The following is a 24,422-nucleotide window of genomic DNA, read 5'->3' on the forward strand; positions in this document are numbered from 1 at the left end:
CCTGTCTGAATTTTGTCAGAAGCCTCTGGGCATATTTTTAGACTGCAACCAGTTAGGCCCAATTCAAAAGTTACTTCAGGAATTGCTAAAATTTCTTCACTCTAGTTGGTGCTCCATGCAGCTATGACAACATCTGGAATGGATTGCCTACATAGCAAGTACCATATTAGTGCTGCACTTGCCTAGGGCAGGTGCTAATTTCATAATCTGGTGCCCCCCCCCCCATATGGGAAGATGCCTCTACAGCATTATGCAAGTCCAACCATGCAGAAGTCTTTTTCAGCAGCATCTGTACTCTAAATTGTGTCGGGCCTTAGAAATGCCCTACAAAAGTGTTTTGATATTTTGAGAACTTATTTTCTTTGCCATGATGCTAAAAGCCTTTTCTGGCTTTCCATTGTTTTGTTTTGTTTGGCCCTGTCCCAGTAAAACAGAACAGCATATGTTCTTTCTGAAGTTTGCTTTCCTTTTCCAACAGTACAACTTGGTGACTCTAGACTGGGAAAGCATGATGCAAATATGGTAAAGGTAGGTTAGCTTATTCTTAGAGTAACAGAGTGCATTTAAGAGTGAGAACTGTTGATATCTGCAAATTCTGTTACTAAGATTTTGAGCAATCTAAAAGGGAGGTTGTAGTAACAAATCTGTTTCATTACTTCATCTTAGTGAAACAAATGATAAAAGAGAAGAATTAGACATTGCTGCAAACACTTTTTCAGGTTCTTAATATATATAGGTAGCTGAGTGTACACATACTCGTGCGCACAAGCGTTCAGTGGAGCCTCCATTTTAATTGGCCGTTAGCTGTAAAATTTATAACTAAACTAGGATGGAGAACCTTCCTGAGGAATGTTTAACACTGCACACTTTTGCAAGCCAAGTTCTATGGCTGCCACAAACAAGGATTCTAGGTTTGGATTCAGATGAAAGACTGCACCCATGTCCCTGTGATTTCTAAGAGGATGGAGAGAGTTAGTGCCATTTGGTAGCCTAGTAACAGCTGGACTGCATGTTATTTTCTTTGAGGCTTTGTGATGCAAATATCAAAAGTATTGATCTGATTGGATTCTCAAGTTGAATTTGAAAGGCCTGGCTCTTCAAATTAAGGACTGGGAAGTCTTTGTACTTGCTATGGGCTGCAGTTGCACACTTAGCACAAATATGCATGCTTTCCCCATAGAACCTCCTGGCAGCATTTCCCAGCATAGCATGCATACTAAGGAGAAATTTTAAACGTTGTTTGGTTTCTTTGAGTGAGCCTGGAAGACAGTACTTGTGGAACAGTGGTAGAGACAGACCTAAGCAAAAGCACAGCCTCAAAACTTTGGGATTTCAGCCATAACTGTTTTGCCTCTTTTTAATCTGCTTAGTTCCCCAGTCGTAAAATGAAATTACAGCATTGCTTTTTTGTGTGTAGTTTTTTTTCTCCTTGGAAATGAATGTAATGTTACTAAAAGGGATACTAGGCTTGTACGTAACAACATACCACACACGTTTGTGTGGACCTGCATCTTGTATTATTAACCTGTCATTCCTTATGGTCCATTTAGATATTTTGTGTAGTATTTTAATGTAATTATGATAGGTAGACTACTGAGCAATAACTGGCTACTTGGAAACTGACATAGTTAAGATCTTATCAAGCTACGATCTTAAAAGTTTCCTAAAGAAAGTTTAACTAGGAGCAATAATAGTGACTTTGTGTAGCTGACCTATGTAATGTCTTCTGTGGCTGGTGCCTGCTTGTTTTCTAATCTGTTCACATTCTGACTACTGAACATCTGCACACTTCCAAGCTCACTGTCTCAGCAACAAATTGATCAGTAAAAGCTGCATTCTATATTGCAGTAAAATAAATAATTAAAAGGAACTCTTCTGTGGGCTGGATCTTATAACTCACTTCTGCATAACAAGAAATCCTGCTTTGGAGGTTAAAGTATTTGTTCTGCTGGTGCAAGACTCTTTCCTTTGCGTAAATGAGTTGTTGGATTCAGTCCTCCTTTTATGACGTTGTTTCCTAGAAGTTGAAGTTGAATAGAATTAAGGTATCACTAGTTGGCACTATAAACCACTTCCTCTAGTACAGGTCTTGATACTAAGAAACCTTGGGGATCTTTAAAACAGGCCATGGAAGCTGATAGAGCTCTTTTGCTTGCATTTTCCCAAGAAAATAATGTGCAGGTGCTAAATTGTTAGCCTTCTATAATTACTATTGGAAATAATAGTAACAAATTATTAGTAACAAATTATTCTCCCATTTCAGTTTTAAATTTTGTGTGACACTGCAAGAGATTCTTTATATGCTGTCCTTATCAGACGGTCACTGAAAAGCCCTTGAGTTGACATATCTGAAATTGAGGAGAAATAAATCTGGGTTTGAGTTGCACCAACTTTAGTTGCGGAAAGATCTGATCTTACGAAATCCAGACTTGGGTTGGACAATTCCCTATTTGTTTTTCATGCTGGGCAAAAAGGACATTTATTCTGGAAGAAGCAACTTAAAAGTAGAAACTTGAAGAGTTATTTTAGCAGCATATTCAAAGACTTACATAGATCCATACTATTTGGCATTGTGCGTAAGGCAGGGAGGAGTTGTAGATGTGGGCCTGGCAAGAGTTTGAAACTGTTGCCCAGTTGGGCAGACTCCCATCTGTAAATGTTGGCATCGTCTGTTAGGGAAATCCTTTTGTGTTCAAACGTCTTTTGGCCTATGGAAATCCCATGTGATTTCATTTCTGTACATGCCAGTATTTTAAATGGTACCATTAAAAATAAGCTATCCAAAGATTTTGTTCTACTCTTTGTGAAGAAAGGTTCCTTTTTCTTTACAACAAATACCTGTTAGAATCAGATTGAATTTTCCTTTCTGGAAAAGAAAAGCTTTTCCTTTGGTCTGTGCTTTAAGTAGGCTGCCTTGTTAAAGTGAACCATAAGAACAACGGTAGCCAGACAGCATTACACAAATGATGAATTGTTCAATGATAGTCCTTCCTGCTCACATCCAGCTTGATACGGCTTGATTATCACAGCTTCCCAATTTGCTCAAAAAAGAATAGTTTTTATAATGTAAAATTAACAGCGCAATCCTAAGCAGAGTTATACTTAATGACTTCAATGGACATAGAAATGTCCAGTAAACTCTTCTAGTACCAGAAATCCATCAGTCTCAGGAAAGCATGGTGATGTGAAGGCATTTCTGGGGCATTTTGCTGCACCATACAAAGCTTAAGCAAACATTGTAGGAAGCCTGCCTGTACTGTTGCTGTATAGATGGAATTCTGGACGTCTGGTGGTAATCCAGCAGCCTGCGTAGGGGAGGTATTTAGAGCTCCTAATTCAAAACAAACCAGTTGCTGTCATTTTTATTACATTGTTTAGCAGTGTTCAAAGAAAATATGGAGGGAAGGTTTGGTAAATTATGCTGGCTACCATGCTGGTTGGAGGAAAACTGCCCATAAAGGCGAGCACAAGTTTTGCTTTCTTTCTCTGAGATGTTAGCTAAACAGCTTGCAGTAGCTCATTGATTTGGAGCTATTACTTACAGTCATATTCTAAGTATTTAGAGTTTCTGGTTGGTGTGTCTCTGTGTGCACAAAGCAAGAAAAATGTGTTCTCTGTGCTGGGGCGTTTCATCTTAAGTTGCAATGAAGAGAGTTGACTGTGTATACATAAAAACTGAGTTATACCAAGCCAAGATTCTTAGTGTCATCAGAACAATCAACGTTGATTTGAACGCCATCATTGTAAAGTTCCCACATAATAATTGTTTGTTCTTTTCCCACAGAAATGCCCCCAAAACTTAAGAAAAAAGGACATTCTGGACGTGAACAGAAGAAGGTAAGGTCTTCATTTTTGGAAATGAGACCTTCCATGTGATAGATATCTCTTTAGCATTAGGTAGATCTTCCAACAAAGAGTCCAAGAGACTCTTTGCTCTTCTCATCTTGAGAAGTTGGACTGAATTCCTGGCCATGGAGAAGCATGATTTAATTGGTATCCTAGATAATATTCTTCCCAGGTGAAAGTGATGGAAAATAAAGAAGTATCATTCAAACAAAAGAGGCTGTCGCTAACCAGAGATTTTCCCTCTCTTAGTTGGCCTTCGAAATCCTCCTGCTGTAAGGTCATAAAATCCTTCAGCTAGTTTAGTTGTGCAGTTACTACTAGCAGGGGGTGAAAGCTGAGCCGCACACTGTGCCTTCCCTTTGCTCTGTACGACTGTTGCCTGAAAGAATGCTCATCTACATTTGCAACTCTGCTGAAACTGGCATTGATTATTTGGAGGACCAACACTGTTTTTTTCTCCCCCATGTTTTCCCAAGCCCAAGGTTCAGTGATCGGTGATATTCTTGTTAAGGGGGAAACTATGTGCTCGCATGTATAATGAAGCCCCAGTAGCTAAATTGTTTATAATCAAAAGCACTTTAGGAGAGAAGCCAAGCCATGGGAGAAAAGGGGCACGTAACCTGTTCTCCATTCACCGTTTTTCCTTCATTACACCCCAAACAGCTGTGAAGATCCAGTTGGGTGTTCAGCTTTGCAAAAAGGCAGTTGTCACCTGGGGATGAGCAATAGCTGAAGGCAAGAACTGGCACAGCATACTGGGTGGGGAAACGGTGTCATGACACTTTACGTTCTCTGCTTCTCTGCACAAAAATTCCTCCTCCAAAGATGATTTTGTTTGTGAGAGTTTGTGTGTGACCTGGGCTATGAAAGATGGCCCCAGAACTGTTCTGTTGACTTTTGTGATCTGTTTCTTTCCCACAGCATCACCATCACCACCATCCACAGGTGCAGCAGCAGCAGCAATTGCAACCCCAGCAGCTGCCACCGCCCCCACCACCTGTCCCTCAACAAGTAGCCCCTCCAGTCAAGTCCTCGCCTCCAGCTTTTGTTCCAGCGCAGATCCCAGTTATGGAGCATCCACTCCCAGGGAACATGTTTGACACTATCTCACATTTCACTCAGCCGATTATGCATCTTCCTCAACCAGAGATGCCTCCCCATCTCCCACAGCAGCCTGAGCACAGCACTCCTCCTCACTTGAATCAGCATACAGTGGTGTCCCCTCCAGGTGAGCGTGCCTCAAGTCACTTGCTTTTTGGCCTTAAGGGTTGTTTGAGCTGCTGTGCCCTTGGTAGAGCTTGGTGGGGAGTTGAAGCATCAGTTTCACCTAAGATAAAACATAGTGGTGTGGCAGGATGGTAAAAGGATGAAGAGGTGTTGTCTATGCAGGGTCAGGAATTGGAATGCAAAACATATGCCCTGATATGCAGGAGCTTCTTTTATTGGCCTGTTGGCTTTGGTTGCATAGCTGTGTTCTGGGGGGGGGGGGGTGTTGTGTTTTTTTCCCTTTGATGTTAAAAGGACAAAGTTGTATTAGACAAATGTCTGTCTATATGAGGGCACTTGGCCACCACTTGTTTTTGGTCTCTATATCTGTGCTGTAGTCTCTGATGCCAGGCATTGCTGTTTTTCTTCCTCAGCTTTGCACAACGCTCTGCCTCAGCAGCCCTCCCGACCCAGCAATCGAGCTGCCGCCCTCCCCCCCCAAACCCTCTCGGCCTCCAGCAGTGTCGCCAGTTCTTAACCAGCAACCCATGCTTCCCCAGCCTGCGCTCCCCCAGCCTCCCCAGGTTCTTCTGGAGGATGAAGAACCTCCTGCCCCTCACCACAACCTGCCCCTGAGCAACAGCCAGATGCAGCTATACCTACAGCAGCTGCAGAAAGCGCAGCCACCAACGTCTCTCCTCCCTTCAGTGAAGGTCCAGTCGCAGCCTCAGCCACCCCTACAGCCTCCCGCTCATCCTCCAGTGCAACAGTTGCAGCATCAGCCACAGCAGAGGCCAGTACATATGCAGCCCATGCAGTACCCTTCCCATATCCCTCAATCTCAGGCGCCTCCACAGCAGCACCTACCCCCGCAGCAGCAGCAGCAGCAGCAGCCACCACCCCAGCAGCCGTCAAAGCCCCAGCAAGTCATCCAACACCACCCATCACCGCGGCATCACAAGCCGGACCCGTATTCAGCCGGTGAGTAGCCTAGCATGAGCTAACTTTAAGCTTATAAGTGGTAGAGAGACAGACTGCCTCTCTGGGTACTTCTAAACTCTACCACTGCAAATGAACACCAAATGAGTGGGATAACAACATCTGACCTTTGGAGGCTACACTGCTGTAAGTCTTACGAAAACCTTTTGAGGTTTTGAATTGTGCTTGGCAAACAGAAGGTAATTTAAGGTGGTGCATGGGGGGGAAAGGCTTTTCTAATAGTATTCCTGTTTAGGTTCCCCTCTGATTTTTTTCAGGTTGATAGCATTATGCTAACATTGCATAGTTACAAAAATATCATCAATAAAAGAAAAGTTCACACGGTTGAGTAATTGAACCTCCAGTTGGCTGTGAAGCTTCTAAGTGTCTGCTGACATCTGTACAGCCAGTTAGCCTCCTGTTGTTGCTCATTCACTGTCTCCATGAGCCCTCCCTGTCCTTGCTTTCAAAATCCACGTGAGCCATGTGCATCCAGTCGTTTTTATAGAGCAGCAGAAGGCGCTTCCATGCCTTGTCTGTCCCAGTGTGTAGATTTACTTTGTTTTGCTTAACAACAAAACAACTGAAAATAATACCACATGTGCCTCAGGGACTGCCAACAATGTCATCTTTGTGTCCCTTCTCCATAAATGATGGAGGAGGGCATTTCCAGTCAGCAAAGCAGCCTGTTATGTCATATTTGTGGTATAGCATGGAGGGCCAAACATGGTGATCATATTTATACTTACACCCTTCTAATTTCAGTGAAGAATGTAACTTTGCCTAGGATTACACTGTAAGCAGTGGACCAGTTAAAATGTCAGTCACTGCTGGGCCTTAGGCAAGCCATTCTCTCTCAGTCTCAACCTTCCCATCTAAAAAATGAGGTTAATATTGGCCCACCTTATAGAGCTACTATAAGGCTTATTGTGATTCTGTTAAAAGCACTTCTATATTGAAAGTACTCTATACATGCTAAATAGTATTATAAGTGGGGACCCACAAGAACTTGCGGGGGGCATCTCATTTTTTCCTCCCCCACCATGGTCCTCTTTCCCTTCCTTGCCCCACATAGCCACTTTCCCCTTTCCTGCTTCCATCTCTCCTCATCCATCTTTGTCTGCCCTCTTGTCTTCACTTTCCACCCTCACCTCCCAGCAGCCTCTCTCCTATGGCCCCTTTGCATGGTGGTAGTTGAGTTGTGCCCAGTTATATGGTCGGGAACCTGAAAGGATGTGCAGTGGGTACTTCACTTTTCCTTGTGCCCCCTCCCCCACACAATTTCCTCTTTCAGTCCTCTTTGCAGCTTCCATGTGCTCATCTTTCCATACTTCCTTTCCTTCAAACCCACTAAACTTACCTTTTATCTGCCCCTCAACTTCACCTGTGTTTCTTGATTTACTTCATTTATATACTGCCTTTCTCCACAATGGGGACCCAAAGCAGCTTACATCATTCTTCTTGCCTCCATAGTAGACTGAGTGTGAGGTTAGGCTGCGTATGTATGACTGGATGAAATTTACTCAGCGACCTTCCACAGCAGAGCAGTGATTTGAACCTGGGACTCCCAGATCTTGCTCAGAAACTCTAAATACTGTGCTAACTTTTTTTGGAGGGGGTTGCTGCTGTTTAACAGTAGCAAACAGGCAGGCCTAGGTGAGGCATGTTGTATCCAATGGCCAAGTGATTCTGTGCTAGCTCCAATGAATCCTTTCAAAGGCCAGAACATCCCTGGAAAGAGCCCTGCCATTTACTGACAGTAACCAAGCCTGGCTAAACTGTTACACTGGCTAAACTATTATGGTTGCTTAGCAACAGCCACTGAGGGCATCTGCTTAAAGACCTTACAGTATGTAATAGACAAACAAAACAAAGATGGGACAGTAGAAAGTCATGGGCATAAATAATGATACAAATGAAATGGTGCTTATAAAACAAATCCCACATTATCCATTTTTTAAAAAACAAGTCCAAGTCTTTTAAATCTAGACTCTGGTTAAAAATGGGGCTCAAATCTCCACCACCCTGCCCTCCTTGCCAATCTCCTCCCCTCAACCACCCTGCCCTCCCCTCTTGCCAGTCTCTCCCTCCCCCCAGTATTCACCAGGAAATGATAGCTGGGGTTTATGGGAAGAGTAGCATCCCCCCCCTTCCCAATTCAGGTTGGAAGGCAAAGAGTACTAAAATTCTCATCAATCCTGTCATAAAATGATGACTGGGGAATACAGAGAATAATTTTCATTTAATTTCCTCTTTCTGAGGCTAAGGTAACATTTGTTGTTTGAGGAGGGAGGTGGTACTGACAAGGGAGCCATTTGTGTTGGAGAGGTGTGTTTTTTGTGACTTGCAAAGGCTCTCCAGCTTTTTCCTTGACAGTGGTACTTTCAAAAAAGCAGCAGTCATTTTTGGATCAGAGGGTGGGATTCATTCATCACTCCATGTAAGTATTATATAGAGTAGTGCAGAGTAGCATGGCAGTGTAGGAATAAGTAAACTGAGTTTGAAATTGTTTGGGGAGGCTTTATTAAAGAAATGAATTTTGACAAAGAATTTGAAGGAAACAAGACCACCAGATGGATTAAGGGATGCTGCTCAATACATATGTAGGAGCATGGTAGAAAGTGTATGCTCAACACGAAAATAGGAGTACACAGGGGAAGGAGGGAGAGAAAAGTACTTGAAAAGTAGAGACTGGGCCGTTGAAGCTGTTGTGGGACGCAGCTGAGATCCAGACCCGTAGGCTGTAGCTAGGCCACATAGTGTGGCATGCAAACAAGGCAATGTCTTAATTTAGACTGTGTGTTTGTCCTGACCTCTGGTCGTTTCATTGCTTCATTGGGCTGAATTCGAAGCAGGGTTTGAAGCAAAATGTTTTTCTTCTTCATTCATTCGATGTGTGACCTAATGGACCTGAAGAACTTAAAATCCAAAGAAGCTTTTAAACTAGCATACTGGGTAGCAAACAGTGGAGAACTTTTGAACAAATGCAGTTAAATCACCCCCACTCCCCATTATAGCATGATAAAATATCAGCTACAGATCACAGACTTATTCTCTCAAAACAAAACTGGAGACTAACAATTTTTATTCCTGCATGAGCTTTCAGTGAGTCAGAGTCCACTTCTGCAGATGGAGTGGGAGTTCTGATTCATGAAAGCTCATGCTGGAATAAGTGTTAGCCTTTAAGGTGCCGTTGGACTTCAGCTTTGTTTTGCTAAAATAGACTAACTTGGCTAATCCTCTGAATTATTTTTGCAATTTTTTTGGTTAATGCTTCTGAACAAAATATGATGAACAGCTATTGACCGATGCTAAATTGTTGCAGGTCACTTGAGAGAAGCACCTTCCCCTCTCATGATGCATTCCCCACAGATGCCACAGTTCCAGGGGCTGCCACACCACTCTCCACCACAACCAAATGTCCAGCCAAAAAAACAGGTAAAGGTACACTGTGAATGTGTAAAAGAGTTCCCAGCTTGCCCAAGCACCTTTGAAAGGGCAGCCATCATTCTCCACTTGTGTAATGAAAAGCCATTCTTTACTGGATGCTTGCGGAGGGCCTGGGCCTGGGCCATGTGGAGGAGGGCTGGGCTTACTCAAGGAAACGATAACTGACTTGTTTTTGATGGCCTTCCCTCACAGGAACTGAGAGCAGCGTCTGTGGTTCAGTCACAGCCTATGGTGAAAGAGGACAAGATGCAATCCCCAGTCATCCGAAATGAGGCTTTCAACCCAGCCTTGCGGCAGGACCCTCCCAAACACCCAGAAAGCATCAAGCCACCTGCACATATCCAACAACGTGAGTGGCAACTGAGCAGTGTTGGCCAAGGATGTGTAGATTTGTCTGCAGAAATGGGTGAAAGGCATATCATACCCATTGATCAGTTTCCACAGTTCTGGACTACAGGAAGATAGTCTTACAGTAATATCTGTTGTTTCAGGAACAGAGATGAAGCCAGTGGACAGTGGACGGCCTGTTATAAGACCCCCTGAGCAAAATGCACCACCTGGAGTTCAGGACAAAGAAAGACAAAAGCAGGAACCAAAAACACCAGTTGCCCCTAAAAAGGTAACAGTCCACTATAGCCAGCCATTGGAAAGGCAGTTTTAGTGCTGAATTATGTCACTCCCACTATGTAATATTTCCAGTGGCAATGAAAACCAGAGGAAGTTGAACTCTGTGATATCTAAGTTTGTGTTCTTTGCTTTCTTAAGGATTGCATATGTTCAGCAGCCCATTCTGGGAATATGTTTTACCAGATTCTCTAATATTACATTATAGCAAGTGCCTCAATGCTATATCTTGCAGATTACTGGAATATTAAATTTTGGCATGGTTTCTGAAATACAGTGGTCAGTACCAGGCTGTACCAGACTGAATAGATGGTGATTGGACCTCTTCAGGCATTCCTGGATGAAGCAGATTGTTTAGGTCCCTTCTAATCTGGTTTCAGGCCTGGTCATGTGACTGAAACAGCCTTGGTTGTGGATGACTTGTGCTGGGAGATGGACGGAGGGAGTGTAACTCTGTTGATGCTCCTGGACCTCTCGGTATCTTTCAGTACCACCTATCATGATAACTTTATGGACTGTCTTTCCGGAATGGAGCTGAGAGGCACCATTTTGCAGTGGTTCTAGTCCTACCTGAAGGGTAGGTTTCAGAATGTGGTGCTGGGAGATTGCTGCTGAGCCTGTTGGCCTTTGAACTGTGGGGTCCTGCAAGGCTCCATCTTGTCTTCTTCAACATCTATGTGAAACTGCTGGCTGAGGTTATCCGGAAAATTGGGCTGGGTTGTCACCGCGCTATCTTGTACTTCTGGCTGATTCCAGGAAGGGTGTAGATACTTTGAACCAGAACTTGGAGGCAGTTTTGGAATATATGTGAGTTAAATTGGATTAATTGAATAAATTGAAGCTTAATCTTGATAAGACAGAAGTGCTATTGGTGAGCAGATGGTCTGACCCAGGATTTGAGGAGTCACCTGTTCTGGACAGGGTTGCGTATTCCTTGAGATCTTCATTTGGGACTTTTTGACCCCGACCTACTTCTGGATAAGCAGGTGTCTGCTGTGGCAAAGAGTGTCTTTTACCAGCTTTAGCAAGTTAGCCAGCTATGGCCTTTCATGGGCAGAAAAGATCTAGCCACTATTGCACTGTGTGCTGTGGTTACATCTAGATTTGATTACTGCACTGTATTTTACATGGGGCTGCCCTTGAAAAGTATTCAGAAACTTTAGTTGGTGCAGAATGCTGCAGCCAAGACGTTGACTAGCGTGGGTGTTATGATCTTCACTTTCTTTAGGGTGGATTTTGCTTTAATCTTTCCCTTCACACCCTCTGGGTAGTTAGCTGCCACCAGGAATATTAAATTCCAATATATTTTATTTAAGTTTTCCCTTTGGTAACGTGTTTATGCGTCAGGCTCCTTCATGGTTCTATGTGGCCCTGAGGATAGGAATGGGAGATTCCAATGACTGCTACTCTGGGATATAACAAAACAAAATAAAAGTTTATTTTTTTAAGAAGCGTATTGGTTACATAAAAGTAGTTCTTAGTTCTTCTAGTTGCTTCATCCAAACTCATTCACACAGATCTCTTGTAAAGCTTCACACACAGTTAGCCTCTTTCTCTAGGCTCTATATTTCTCTCACAGAGAACTCCTCAGACAGCACACAGCTAGCCTGTTTTCTTTTCACTCTCAATTCTTTCTCAGGCGCACACACAGTTTGCCTGCTTCAAATAGAATGAATATATAGTCTCACAGACACATTCAGTTCAGGCTTCCACTCAGGTTGCCTTTCCCTCACAAATACATGAACACACTCAGGCTGCACACAGCTCGCCTCTCTTGCCCTAACTGAATCTTTTTTCTCTCCCTCAATAATTGAAAACCGCCTTCACTCCGCCCACTCTGTCATCAACCAATCATATCACTCACTCATCTCTCTCTTTCACCCCCACTCTTCACCTATCTCACCAAACATTTAAAGACGCATGCCCTCGTTTCTTGAAATCATTACAGTGGGTCCTAGGGGCCAACTCTTGTCTGTGCTGGCTCCCATTCTGTTTCTGGGCACAATTGAAGGTTCTGGTGTTGATCTGTAAAGCCCTATAATGACTTAGGACTAGCATATCTGAAGGACTGTGTAATCCCTTATAAACCTACCTGACCACTGCAGTCATCTGCAGGGGCCGTGCTTCGGATTCCTCTACCTTCTGAGATGGGAGGCCTTCTCAGTGATAGCACTAAAACTCTGGGACTCTCTCATCAGGGAGTCTCATCTGTTCCTTCTGTTGCCATCTTCCACCAGTAGGTGAAGATTGTATTGTTTCATTTGGCATTCCCACAGTGATCTCTCATTCCTGCCCTATGTTTTAATTGTTTTTATATGTATATTTTAGTTTTGGTTTTGATTGTTTTAATAAGTGTGTGTTTTTCATTGTTGGTTTTAATGGTTTGTAAGACATGATTTTATTATGTATGTGTTTAACTTGTTAGCTGCCATGGTGGACCTGATGAGAGCAGAAAGAAAATAAACTACTAGTCAGTGGCTTGGGTCCCATAGAGGACTTGTATGGATAGAAAAGGAGGTGATTTTTGCCTATTCCTCCTTCCCACTGCAAACCTCTGAATCGCCTCCTCATGCTGTTCTTGGTGGGTCCTCTGTCTCCAAGAGCATCATCGGGGGGGGATTTGGGGGGCTGTTGTCTGAAGGGAGAAATGAGAAGATTGTACCCACTGGTGGAACTCCTGTCAGCAGAAATTTCTGGTGAAGCCAAGCTAGTCTGTGCATCTTCTAGTTTAACTGAGTAAACTAAAGTAGCAATCCATAGTGGCTTTATATTTTATTTATGTTACTTATAGTCCGCTTTTGTCACCGAGGCTCAAAGTGGATTTTACAATGTAAATCAATTCATTCAATGGCTGGGACATTCAGTAAACAATACAATGGGGTATGGATTGCAGAAATTTGAAAACAAGCAGAAATCTGATACACAGCTGAAACAATGCTAAAACAAAACGTAAGAAATTTAACAAGACATATTAACTTAGAAACTACCCAGTAGGAGCACCTTGTTGCAACAAGCAGTACGCAGTAGTATAGTCTGCAGTCCCTATCCCCTTTCCAAAGCTTCTCTTGGAACCATTTTGATACAGTATAGCCCTCCTACCTGCGTAAGAAAGCCCTCCTGAATAATTCAGTTTTGCATATTTTGCAGCAAGCCAGAAGAGTGACAGGTTTCCTGACCTCTTTGGGCAGGCCATTCCATAAGGTGGGGGCTGCCATAGAGCATCCACCCATATGGGCAAATAGTGATTTTGCCCATTTGCAGGGTGACACCTACAGAAGGCCCTGCTCAGATGAGCATAGCGGAGCATAGGGAGAGAAACAGTTGTGTAGATATGAAGGCCCAAGGCTTATCTTTTGAATCCAGGATAGTACCCATTATTTAATCTCTCCTATCCATTTGTTGGCAGCTGTAGTGTTCCTGAAGTTTGTCTGCACTACATGTCAACTTATTTTATTCTAATGCAGATCTCATTGTTTCCTACCACCTTTGCTTTAAGCAAAGGTATTTAGGTGCCCCAGAATCTTACCTAGATTATATTTTCTGTAGCACATAAATGTCTCAGAATTATGGTTTGCTCTGTGATACCTGGAAGAGATTTGACACCCCTGCTAGGTACAACTTTTTGTTTAAATCGCTGCATTTGCTCCCATGCCGCAAATTCCTAGATTGGGAGCCTACTACAAACCTGGTGGAAACTAACCTCACCTGATTATTTCATGAATACCTTTTGCGCAACAGGGATTGGAAGAAAACAAAAGCAGGGAATGCAGGGTCAGGCGTAAACATAGACCAAAGCTTAGTCTCCTCTTCATGTTTATAAAAGTAACGGCATGGTTTAATGCAGTGTTACTCCCTCTCCAGCTTGCAGCGAGCCACATTCACAATCACTGTCAGCCAAAAGAGCCACATGTACTTCCATCCCCAGCATGAGGCTTGTACCCTAGGGTAGTTTGCAGCTGACCCATTCCTTTAATGGCAGCTGTTTCAAGGTAGAGACCATCTGCCAACCGCAAGGCCCACCAGGCAAGGACCTTGCCCACATTTTTAAAACATGGGGCAGTCACCACATTGGGAGCAGTGCTTAGAAAAGCCACAAGTGACATGTCAAAGAGCCACATGAGGCTCCTGAACCACTGAGTAAGAATCACTGGTTCAGTGGATGTTTTTTTCATTGCTCACCTTTTTCATTCTACTGTTAAGTTGAAGTCAGCTTTAAAGGGTTTCTATTCTTAATGTAGTTCCCGGATGCTTTCAGTACTGCACGGACATCAGAGTCATCTTAGTACTAACCTACAGTAATCGTCTAGGTAAGATACTAATCACCTTCCAAAGTGGAACACAGAATACATCTGTGCCCAGCGTCTCCTTTAGGAAACAAGAGCAGTTGCTCTTTTTAATTCTAGTACTTTTTTTCTTATGGTTTTTTCTCTGAGGAGCACAGGGTGGCATACATAATTCACCCTTCCTCTTTTAATCATCACAAAAACAATATAGGAATGTAGAGATTTGACCTTGGGTCTTCCAGATCCTAGTTGCAGCACTATGAAGATGTGCACCCGAAAAATATTCAGGTTTCCTACTTTGGGTTTGCCCAAAGCAAGAAAATAATTTAGGTGTTTAAAAGCTTCAGTATGCTCTGTAAAGATTTGGGAATCTTTACAGATCACACTGAAGCTTAAAGCAGCAGTTTTCTCGCCGTTTGCAAACAGCAAGAAAAACGTTGTATTCAAATCCTGGCTGCTTTACAGCTGATGCACAGGGATCCCTCATCAGCTGAAAAAAGCAGTGGGCATTTGAAGGCAGCAACACTTTTCTTGCATGAAAGAAAAGGGGGGGTCCCTCCTCCCCCTCCCCTCAGCTGAAAAAATCTGCCAGGTTTGAAAGCAGCTTTTTTCAGCTGAAGGGATGGGATCCCCTCCCCTCAGCTTAAAAATCTGCACGTTTGAAAGCTTTCAAACTCTACACAGCAAGAAAAGTGTTGCTGCTTTCAAATGCCTGTGGCTTTTTTCAGCTGAGGGGACGGGGAAGGGTCCCTCCTCCCCCTTCCCTAAGCTGAAAAAAGCAGCTGGTGATTGAAAGCAGCAACACTTCTCTTGCCCGGCAAGAAAACTGTTGCTGCTTTCAAACGCCAACAGCTTTCTTCAGCTGAGGGGCGGGGATCCCCCTCCCATCATCTGAAAAGCAGCAGGCATTTGAAAGCAACACTTTTCTTGCCACTTGCAAATGGCAATAAAAGTATTGCTCTGTGCCCAAAGCTTCCCGAAGCTATACGAATAGCTTCTGGAAGCCTTGCTTCAGAAATCCTGAATTGGCTCAGCAATGCTGAGGCTGATTCAGGAATTCCGAATCTTTCCAAATCAGGCCTGATTCGGGTTAAAAACCCAAATCAGAAACCCGAAGCGTGACCCCTATTAACTACTACATTTAACTGGCTCTCATGACTCCTTCTGAGTCCAGCCTCAGTTTTTAAATGAGTATAGTTTCTGTGTATGAGAAGCTGTTGGATATCCTGTCCCATAGATTCCTCCTGTAGATGGACAGCAGTTAGCGCTCCTGTACCTAGCACTCATAAGGTATCTCAAATGTTCTTTGGAAAAGAAACTCTTATGCGCTACAGACTTTCTCAAAGCCAGTGATCCTCAGCCTGGCACTTAAAGGTCCATGGCCTCTGTGAACATTTTCTTCAGGGTCTGCTTACTCCTTGAGCCTTCAGGCTTTGAATGGGACAAAAAAAATGGATCTTCGGGAGGCTCTCTTTAAGCTGGCTGACAAGTGGAGTGCTGAGCTCATCTCAGGCAGAGGTATTAGAGACTTGCATCTTCAGCCTTACACTTTCTTACATATCTAAGCTTTGCAGCTTCTTTTTGTGGCTGCTTAAGTTCTATAAAAGAGTCCAGGACTGATTGCCTTTGCAACTGCAGCCGCCCCCCCTTTGGAAATAGCTGCCTGTGTTATAGGAAAACACTTGACTTTGAACCTGTCTATGTTTTATAGACCGTCCCACCATTTGGTGATTGGCTTTTTTCCTCCTTACAGTCTTTTGCCGATTGGCCCTACCTTGTGGCAGCCGTTTTATAGTGGTATCCACTACCCTTTGTCAAAATCCTAGACTTGTTTGCAGGCTTAGAGAGATTGGGGACCCCTGCCTTAGGCCATTTGAGGCAACACACAGGCCTCAAAATACCACAAATATTTGACTTGGATGGTAGCAATGGATCGTAGCTGTTTCCAGCCTTAACTAAATAAGAGTTTGCTGACAGTTCCCTCTTTGCAACCTTATTCTAAATCCTATGGCCTGCATGGAGTAAAACTTTCTATGTGTGCAGTTTTGACTTCTTATGCAAACTGTGTTTACACATTCCGTGCTGAGGCCATACTTTTTTCTCAAGAGAAACCTGAACAGTCCACACAAAAAATAATCCTATTCACATAAAACAGTGCTATAGGCTGACTACTCCCAATTTCCTTAGCGAGTGCAGAGACTTCTCTCCTGTGTTTTGCTAACTGATATTTTTTCCCCTCCTCACAGGATCTAAAAATAAAGAACATGGGCTCCTGGGCAAGCTTAGTGCAGAAGCATCCCACCACACCGTCTTCTACTGTAAAGTCTAGTAGTGACAGCTTTGAGCAGTTCAAGAGGGCAGCCCGGGAAAAGGAAGAGCGTGAGAAGGCCTTGAAAGCTCAGGCAGAACAAGCAGAGAAGGAGAAGGAGCGGCAGAGGCGGGAGCAAGAGAGAATGAGGTGAGAGGCTTCTGCCTACCTGGGAGGCCCTGCTGTGCTTGCATGATACTTTGCTTCTTTCGTGGATGGAGACTCTCTTGCTATTTTAAGGGGAGATGTTAAAACAGCAGGATAAAAGTCAGTGTCTTCTTCTTGCTTGGAGATGCTCTTCCCTAGAAGATCTGCAGCTAACCTATTCACCTGGAAGTAAGGAGCATGCCCATGCTATAGCTGCTCTAGAACATTGCTGAACTGAGCATTTGCTCACGTGACTTCTTGCTTAAAGCCCATGTGATAGTAAGAGATCTGAAGAGATGGCGCTTCTGTGAGGAAGGAGTATCTAGCCATCAGTTTGGACCTCTTTTTCATCTGCAGCAGCTTTCAGGGAGGTAGGGCAAGGAAAGTGGCAGTAGGGAGCCAAAGAACAATCCATTATTTTTAATGTGATTTTCAGAATTCACTGGCTCTGCAACGTGACATTGGGAAACTACGATTGGTAATACTAGAAAGTTCCATTCCAAAGTTACATACTTGCAGAAGCACAGTGTGTTTGTTGGCCCAGCAATTGCGATCCAGTAGCATACTTAATAGGGCACAGAGAATGATTAACTTTCTGGGTGGGGTAGTCAGTGCAGATCTGCTCTAAGCTATATGAGAAGTGGAAGTACAGGAGGAAAAGTCCTCTTTTTCCAAAAGTCCTCTTTTTTTTGGTATTTTCATTATTAGAATGCTGACCCTAGAATATAATAAGCAACACGGTTTCCAAATTAGCACCATTTCTGGGTGTGATGTTGGTAGTTTCCCTGATGTGCTATCAAAGGGATGCAAAGAACCACATTATTCTAATGGTGCTTCTTGTCTTGGTGGAAAGGAGTCGTGAAGATGAGGATGCGCTGGAGCAAGCTCGCCGAGTTCATGAAGAGGTCCGGCGGCGCCAGGAGCAGCAGCAGCAGCAGCATCAACAGCCTCAGCAGCAGCCACAGCAGCAACCACCTCCACCGGTGCCAGCTGCAGCTTCTGCTCCACAAGCACAGAGCTCTCAGCCGCAGTCTTCTCAGTCCATGCTGGACCAACAGAGAGAGATGGCCAGAAAACGAGAGCAGGAACGAAGGCGCAGGGAGGCAGTAAGTGAAGGGGCAAAGCTGTTTCTAGGGTGTGGAGGACAAGGAAGTGGTGCCACGGAGTAAGCAACAGAAGCTTACTTGCGCTGGCAGATGGGTCATGTCAAAGTATCACTTGAATTTGAGAAGGATTTTAGTTTCCCCAAGTATAAATGAGACACAGCCAATTCTTGAACAAGGGAAGAGCTACCACTGTGAAGCCCCGTCACACAGCACTGAGAGAGCCTTCCTAGAAATAGTTATACAGTGGCCAAGTCACAGAAAGAGTTTTCTTCTGCTGCTGCTTCTGCTTTTCTAACTCTCTGGCTTTTTCCTCTCTCAATCTGTCTTCTCTTTTCTCCCTCCATTTCTTCCTTTTTCTTTTATTCTTTGCATGTAAATACCAAAAGTCTGTTTTCTGCAAGTGCATAGAAACATTCTTAACACAACCACTGAAGTTTAAGAAAATCCTTCTGCCCTACCCTATTAACTGATCCTCCCACATTAGCACGGTCTCATCCAAACATGGCCAGCTATCCAGTCTTGTGGCGTGAGCCACTCTTACCTCCCTCCTTTATCTCTCCTTCCACTTCTCTCTGTCTGCACGCTCACTTCAGCATCCCATGGCTTCCCAGGTCCCTTTCCCCTTCTGCCCCTGTCCTCTGAGAGTATTAAGACAATGAGAGAGTCTTGTACCTTAGAATCCTAGAAGACATTAGACTGCTTTGATTTCCTTAACAGAGTCCGCAATTGATCCTGTGATTCACTTGAGAATGCATCCTGCCCTCTTGTGGAAGAGACAGTGAACCCAGCCTAGAAAGCCAGTGGTTGATCCTGCCAGGCCAGGATGGGAAATACAGTGGCAGCCTCCTGTTTTCTAGCTATAAGTTAAAAGAATATATAGCCCTTTTTTTTAATTCAAATGACTGATCTCTTTTTTCTCTTCTCCCCTCTAGATGGCAGCTACTATTGACATGAATTTCCAGAGTGATTTGTTGGCAATATTTGAAGAGAATCTTTTCTAATAGCACCTGGTTTTCTTCTCCTGACTCTTAATTTCCCGGCAAATCTTTGACTCTCCATAGTGTTGTTGGCGGCTGGGAGGAGTGCATTCCTGCAGCCTTCTGCATGTATGACAGTTGCGGCCTCAGAAGAATCAGCAGAGTCTGCCTTACAATTTGACTTTCTTCCCCACCCCCCCACCTCACTGAAGAAAGAGAGACCAAGACACAAGCTAACTCTGTACTAGGTTTGAGTCGGTGGACATGCAGTAGCTGGGAAGGATGCCCCTGATCACTTGATATTCTCTATGCCAAACTTACTTGCAGTATATCCAGGACTTTATGCTGTTCACCCCTTTTCTATTCATAAGAATTCTTGAGTTGCAGAATGTCTGTGACCCTACAGTGCACAAGACACTCTGCATTAAGAGGCTGTGTACACGAAGACCCTGCCTGGGCTTCAGCAGGGAAGACACACAAGCTGTTTTTGGTCCTTTCGTCACTGGCTTTGCCTTTAACTAAACTTCCCACAAGCCTTTAGCTGGGAGCCATTCTCTGTAAGTGTTCGCTTGTGAAAAAGGGAATAATTTAGTGGAGGTGTCAAGTGTAACTGGCCATTTGAGTGAGGTTTTTTTGTTTTAGCATTGTGTGGAGGTCCAGGAATCTGAGCTAGACTACCAACCAAAGTCGGTTTCTTTCAATCTGTTTATTTTCCTCCAGACGAATTGGCACTGCTCAACTCTTGAGTGGGTATTCTTGTCTCTTCATTACGGAGTGGAGTGGAGTGGGGAAAACATTAGCACCAGGGGAAGCTCCCACCCTGTCAATAGTGTTTTGACTGTGGCTGTATTGTATAGTGAATATAGTTGGCATATATTTGTTTGAGTTCTAACTGGTGAGCCCACCAAACTCTGTAAAGACACTGCTTATATTTTGCTCAGTTCCAGACTTTTAGTCTATATTTTTAACTGTAATACCAGAAAGCTACATTTTGGGTTTTTAAATGTCATGACGTCTGTTAAGGTTAGTTTTTATACAGCAAAGGAGCAGCTCACAGGAGGGCAGGTGGTGGGAGTGGACTTGGGTCAGGAGGAAGGAAGCCCTGCTGCTGTTGCCTTCGGTTGAGCCTTCTCTCTCACACTTAGCAGTGATCAGTTTCCCAGCACCTTTAGTGTGTTCTTTTCATTTTACTCTTTGAATTGTTCCAAGTTTATGTGCCATAAATACCCACTATACAGTACAATACTGGTGTGTCAGTATTGGCCAAGCTCTGGAGTAATTAATTGGTTTTACTTTAATACGGTGAATATGCATTTGGTCTGTACTGATCATGGAATAAACTCATCTCTTTTTTTTTAAAGCTGGTGTCGTACTGACATTTCTTTTAAATCCTGCTTGTGTTAAAAAGGGGAGCAAGAATTCAGAGAACAGCTTGTTCCCTCTCACCTGTCTTATTCCAGTAGGGAAGAGAGGAAATCTTCAGCCATGGGGTTTCCAACTTGTCACCAACCTAGGGGAGGTTCACCCTGGAAGCAGCAATATAAGAGCAACAGAATTCCATAGAACCTGTACTGAGACCAAGTATCCAACAGTTGGTTCCTTCTCAGCAAAGACTGGCCCAGAGGGGACTTCCATCATGGCTGGTTTAACTGCAGCTCTAAACCAAAAGTTAGGGAAGAGCACACAGTGACTTTTCTCAGTGACTTTCCTGCAGAGCACATGTTTCAGAGAGAGTACAATGCTGCTTCTAAAAGCAAAAACTGGTTTATTTCTGGAGTGAGAAAAAGGAAAGATTTGCCCTACACCTAGTGAATTGTGATCCACCATGTTGGTAGCAAAAGCTTTTTTAAAAAAAATGGCTGCCTGAGAAGTACTAGAGTAGTGGTATTTGGATAGGCTGTAGCTGTCCCTATAAGGAATCTATAAAAGCAAAGGAAGAAATGGATATGCACATCACCTTTCTATGCATTTTGCCCAACAAGAGGTGTTGCAGGAACTGTGAGCCACAGGATTTGACAAATGCAGACTTGCAAAATTACATTTGTGTTGCCATTTTTAGTGGATACTGCCCTTGGCTGAGTCGGTGGGCTGGGCTATATCACGTGAACACTGTTATTCAGTGTGCTTGTTCCTGTTGGCTCAGACTTCCCCGACTAGCTGCCGGAGAGGATGCTGTCACTCTACATGTGAACATCTCAGCCATCTATGCTTGTGCAGGTTCGGCCAACAAAAGCCCTATTTTCTCTGTTACCAAATTTTGGAAAGACCACTCACAGCCTACTATCATCTCTTCTCTTTGCTCACTTGAGACTAGAAGAATCTGTCCTCCCAACAGATTATGGTTGGCACAATTTGTAGATCAACTGAGCCACGTAAAGTATTACAGGGTGTATGTTATGAAAGTGGCAGGGCCCCATGTAGCCTAAATAGATGCAGTTTGTGCCAGGCTACCTTCAAATCTCCAAGCTTTGGGGAAAATATACTCTTCCCATTCCTTACGTTCATACCCTTTGTGGCCTGAGAGCTATGGAAAAGGGGAAACATGGAGTTAGTTCTCTACTACCTGTCAGTAGTATATCCTTGTATTTTTCAGTTGTCTTTGCATTATTTTCAGGTCTTTTGCAGCAAGTATGTAATTGGGCTTGCTGCTTAGTACCAAGACCAGACTTAGAGACTGCCATTGCCAGTCAGTGTGGCAGATCACCTTTTGAATCTGATTCAGCTTTTAATTGCGCATTCAGATATTTATGCCCTTGTCAGAGCTGCAGGCTCATATACCACTATTGATAACTCAGTGCACTAGCCATGCACTGACAAGAAAGAAATTAAATTTTGGGGTCAAGAGTTTTTAGCATTTTTGTGAGCAGCTGGTCTTTGTATTAAAATTTTACCTTAAGGTGCCTTTTTAGCTCTGCATCATTAGAAAAAATCTCTGTATTTTTACACAGAGAACCAGATTGGTGGGTAGTTTGAGTGAGTGAAGGAATGGAAGGAGGTGTGATGAACCCAGGATAGCTTGATTGTTACCTGGCCCAAAAAAAATTGAAGTGTATGCTAATGTTAATGAGGCTTTCTTTCTACTGCTATGAATTACTGAAACTAATCAAATCTTGCTGTGCTTTCATATTCTTCCTGGCTTCATTTCCAAGCCTGATATATTTGTATCAGGAAGGGCATAGAATTGTTGGCTGGCTGAGGCCAATAACTGCCATTAGGTTTAAAATACAGTGGTGTGGTCTGAAGGATGTTGGATTCCTGAAGGTGGCACTCAGGCCTTGGGACACTGTACACGTAGGAACATGTAGCAGCTCTTTTAGGACCAATGAATAGGTAGCTACCATAAGCTCACCTGTATATAAAAATGGCTTCCACCCTTTAAGTGCTGGTGTGTGGCCTTATCACCCCCAGAATGCTTGGAATATTGGCTCTCCAGTTCACACAGGTTCTTTGTGGCAGGCTTAGTTGATGGACTAGCCTTTGCTTTTAAATAGTCTCCCAGGAAGACTAAGAAAAAGGGGGCTCCTAAGAAAAAAGGGGCTCACATATCCTCATGGCTGTAGCTCAGACCTAAGTGGAAAGAGCCCTTTGCCTGTGTCGCCAGCACATCCTCTTTGCCACAGGTTCATAAACTGGCCTTAATCTTCTCAGTTTCTGTGCAGACCCATTATGGGGAAATAAACACTTTGGTTTCTCTGAACACGTTCTGATCCATCCAGTTCCATCACCAATCCTTTCTCTCAGTATTCCTTACTCCTAGAGCCCCCGCCCCCTTTTATGAAGCACTTTGGATGATCATCTCCCTCCTTTAATTTTAAGCTCAGGGTTTTTGGGGTACTTTAAGTGCATATCCGCTGTACGAGTTGATCACACATGAATTTATCACAATTGTACATAATAAAAACCACCACACTGGCAAAAAATAAAGGCATAACAAAATGGAGATGCTGGAACTTCTACCAAGAGAGCACCCTCGGTTGTACAATTTAAAAATAAAATATAATTTATATGTATGCAAAGAACAATTCCCCCTTGTATCTGGACACTAGTGTGGTTAGTCCTTTTTTTAAAACGTTTAGTGCTCTTTGCATTTGCCATTTGCCAAACATTTCTTGTCAGTAGTTGAGAGTTCCACGTAGCGGTAGAGTTTTTTAGATTGGTGGCTTACATAACTGTCCTGTTCCTCTTCGCCAATCCCCTCTTCTGCTCACTTTTATCTTTTGCAAACTTCTTAAAATGTTTACAAGCTTGCACCTATATAGGGTTTTTTGTTGTTGTTAAGCTGTACTTGGACTTTTATTTTTATGCATTTCTGAATGATGAACATAGAGTGGTATTGTTAGCTGGAGAAATGATTTGTTGGGGGGGGTCTGCCAAAGGTTTTTTTTTTCCTTTTTGCTATTCTTGTGTTTTATTTTTCTGTTTTTACAAAATGTTTCTGTGTTTATAATTTGGTTGTTAATCAGACTGAGACATATTTAAATTTTCCTTTCCCCCCATGTATGATTTTTAACAATTACAGACATTAGATGTAGGAGTCTCGCCTAAATGATATGTAATCTTGGTTATTTTTTTCCCTTTCTTCAGTCCTGTACAAATAAGAGAAATGTACAATCCCACTGTACTTAATGCACGGAACGCTTGGCAAATAATTATGTCAGTGAATTTGAAACTTGTATTAAACACTTTAGACATTTGTAGAAGGGAATTCATAGAGTTTTCACTTATATACTAAAGGTTTTTTTGTGCAGTTCTCATTGCAAAAATAAACATTTGTACTGAATATATGAAGTAACCTTATTTTTTGTTTAGTCTTTCACTCTTATGCAGGGAGGCATGGCTAGGGCTCAGTTAAATTATGGTGTCCCAACCCATCAATGGGGTTGCTTTCCCTCCTCCCTTCCACATTTACAGTACATTCCCAAGCAGAGTTTTGCCCTTCCAAGGCCATTGATTTTCAGTAGATCTAGAAGGGTGTAACGCTGCTTAGAATGGCACTGTCTTAAAAATACTTAATGCAGTTCCAAAGTCCATCTCCCCAACTGTTGTTAATTCCTTTTGCTTCAACAAAAGTTCTTAACATGCTTCTGCCCCCCTTTTCAATTTTGCTCCATGCAAGACGCTGTCAATTAGAGTCAAACAACCAAAATGTACATTCTCCAAAGAGTGCCAAAAACAGGATGCTGATGTCAACAGCTACTCATTACCAAGTGATAACTCCGTTACCACCTGTTAAAGAATTAATTAACATAAAACGAGTAGGGTGTAATGTCTACAGCTAATATCAAAGGATGCAATCAGGTGTTTGGTGCACTTTGGACTACCTGCAGTGAGTCCATAAAACCCCTAACCTACCTAAAACTCATCAGTTTACCAACTTAACTATGACTCCTTAAAGCCAGTCCAAATAAAAAAGCTTAATTTACAACACTTCTGAAAACTCTGTTCAATCTCCAAGGTAAGGGAGCTTTCCACTTGCAGAGCTGCCACCAAGAACCCC

General features: G+C 43.2%; 1 protein-coding gene across 1 annotated transcript in view; it reads left to right on the forward strand.

Annotated features, from left to right (window-relative positions):
* LOC129329171 (bromodomain-containing protein 4-like) overlaps positions 1-23,667 on the forward strand; it is a 118,288-nt gene extending 94,621 nt beyond the window's left edge. Inside the window, 10 exon segments of the mRNA XM_054978615.1 lie at positions 3,785-3,837; positions 4,768-5,074; positions 5,487-5,545; positions 5,547-6,033; positions 9,356-9,468; positions 9,673-9,829; positions 9,972-10,099; positions 16,634-16,845; positions 17,696-17,948; positions 18,881-23,667. Coding sequence (XP_054834590.1) covers positions 3,785-3,837; positions 4,768-5,074; positions 5,487-5,545; positions 5,547-6,033; positions 9,356-9,468; positions 9,673-9,829; positions 9,972-10,099; positions 16,634-16,845; positions 17,696-17,948; positions 18,881-18,949 — 1,838 coding nt within the window. The 3' untranslated portion in view covers positions 18,950-23,667.
* The last annotated feature ends 755 nt before the right edge of the window (positions 23,668-24,422 follow it).

This window comes from Eublepharis macularius, chromosome 4, assembly GCF_028583425.1.
Source record: "Eublepharis macularius isolate TG4126 chromosome 4, MPM_Emac_v1.0, whole genome shotgun sequence".
In the NCBI taxonomy this organism is placed as follows: Eukaryota; Metazoa; Chordata; class Lepidosauria; order Squamata; family Eublepharidae; genus Eublepharis; species Eublepharis macularius.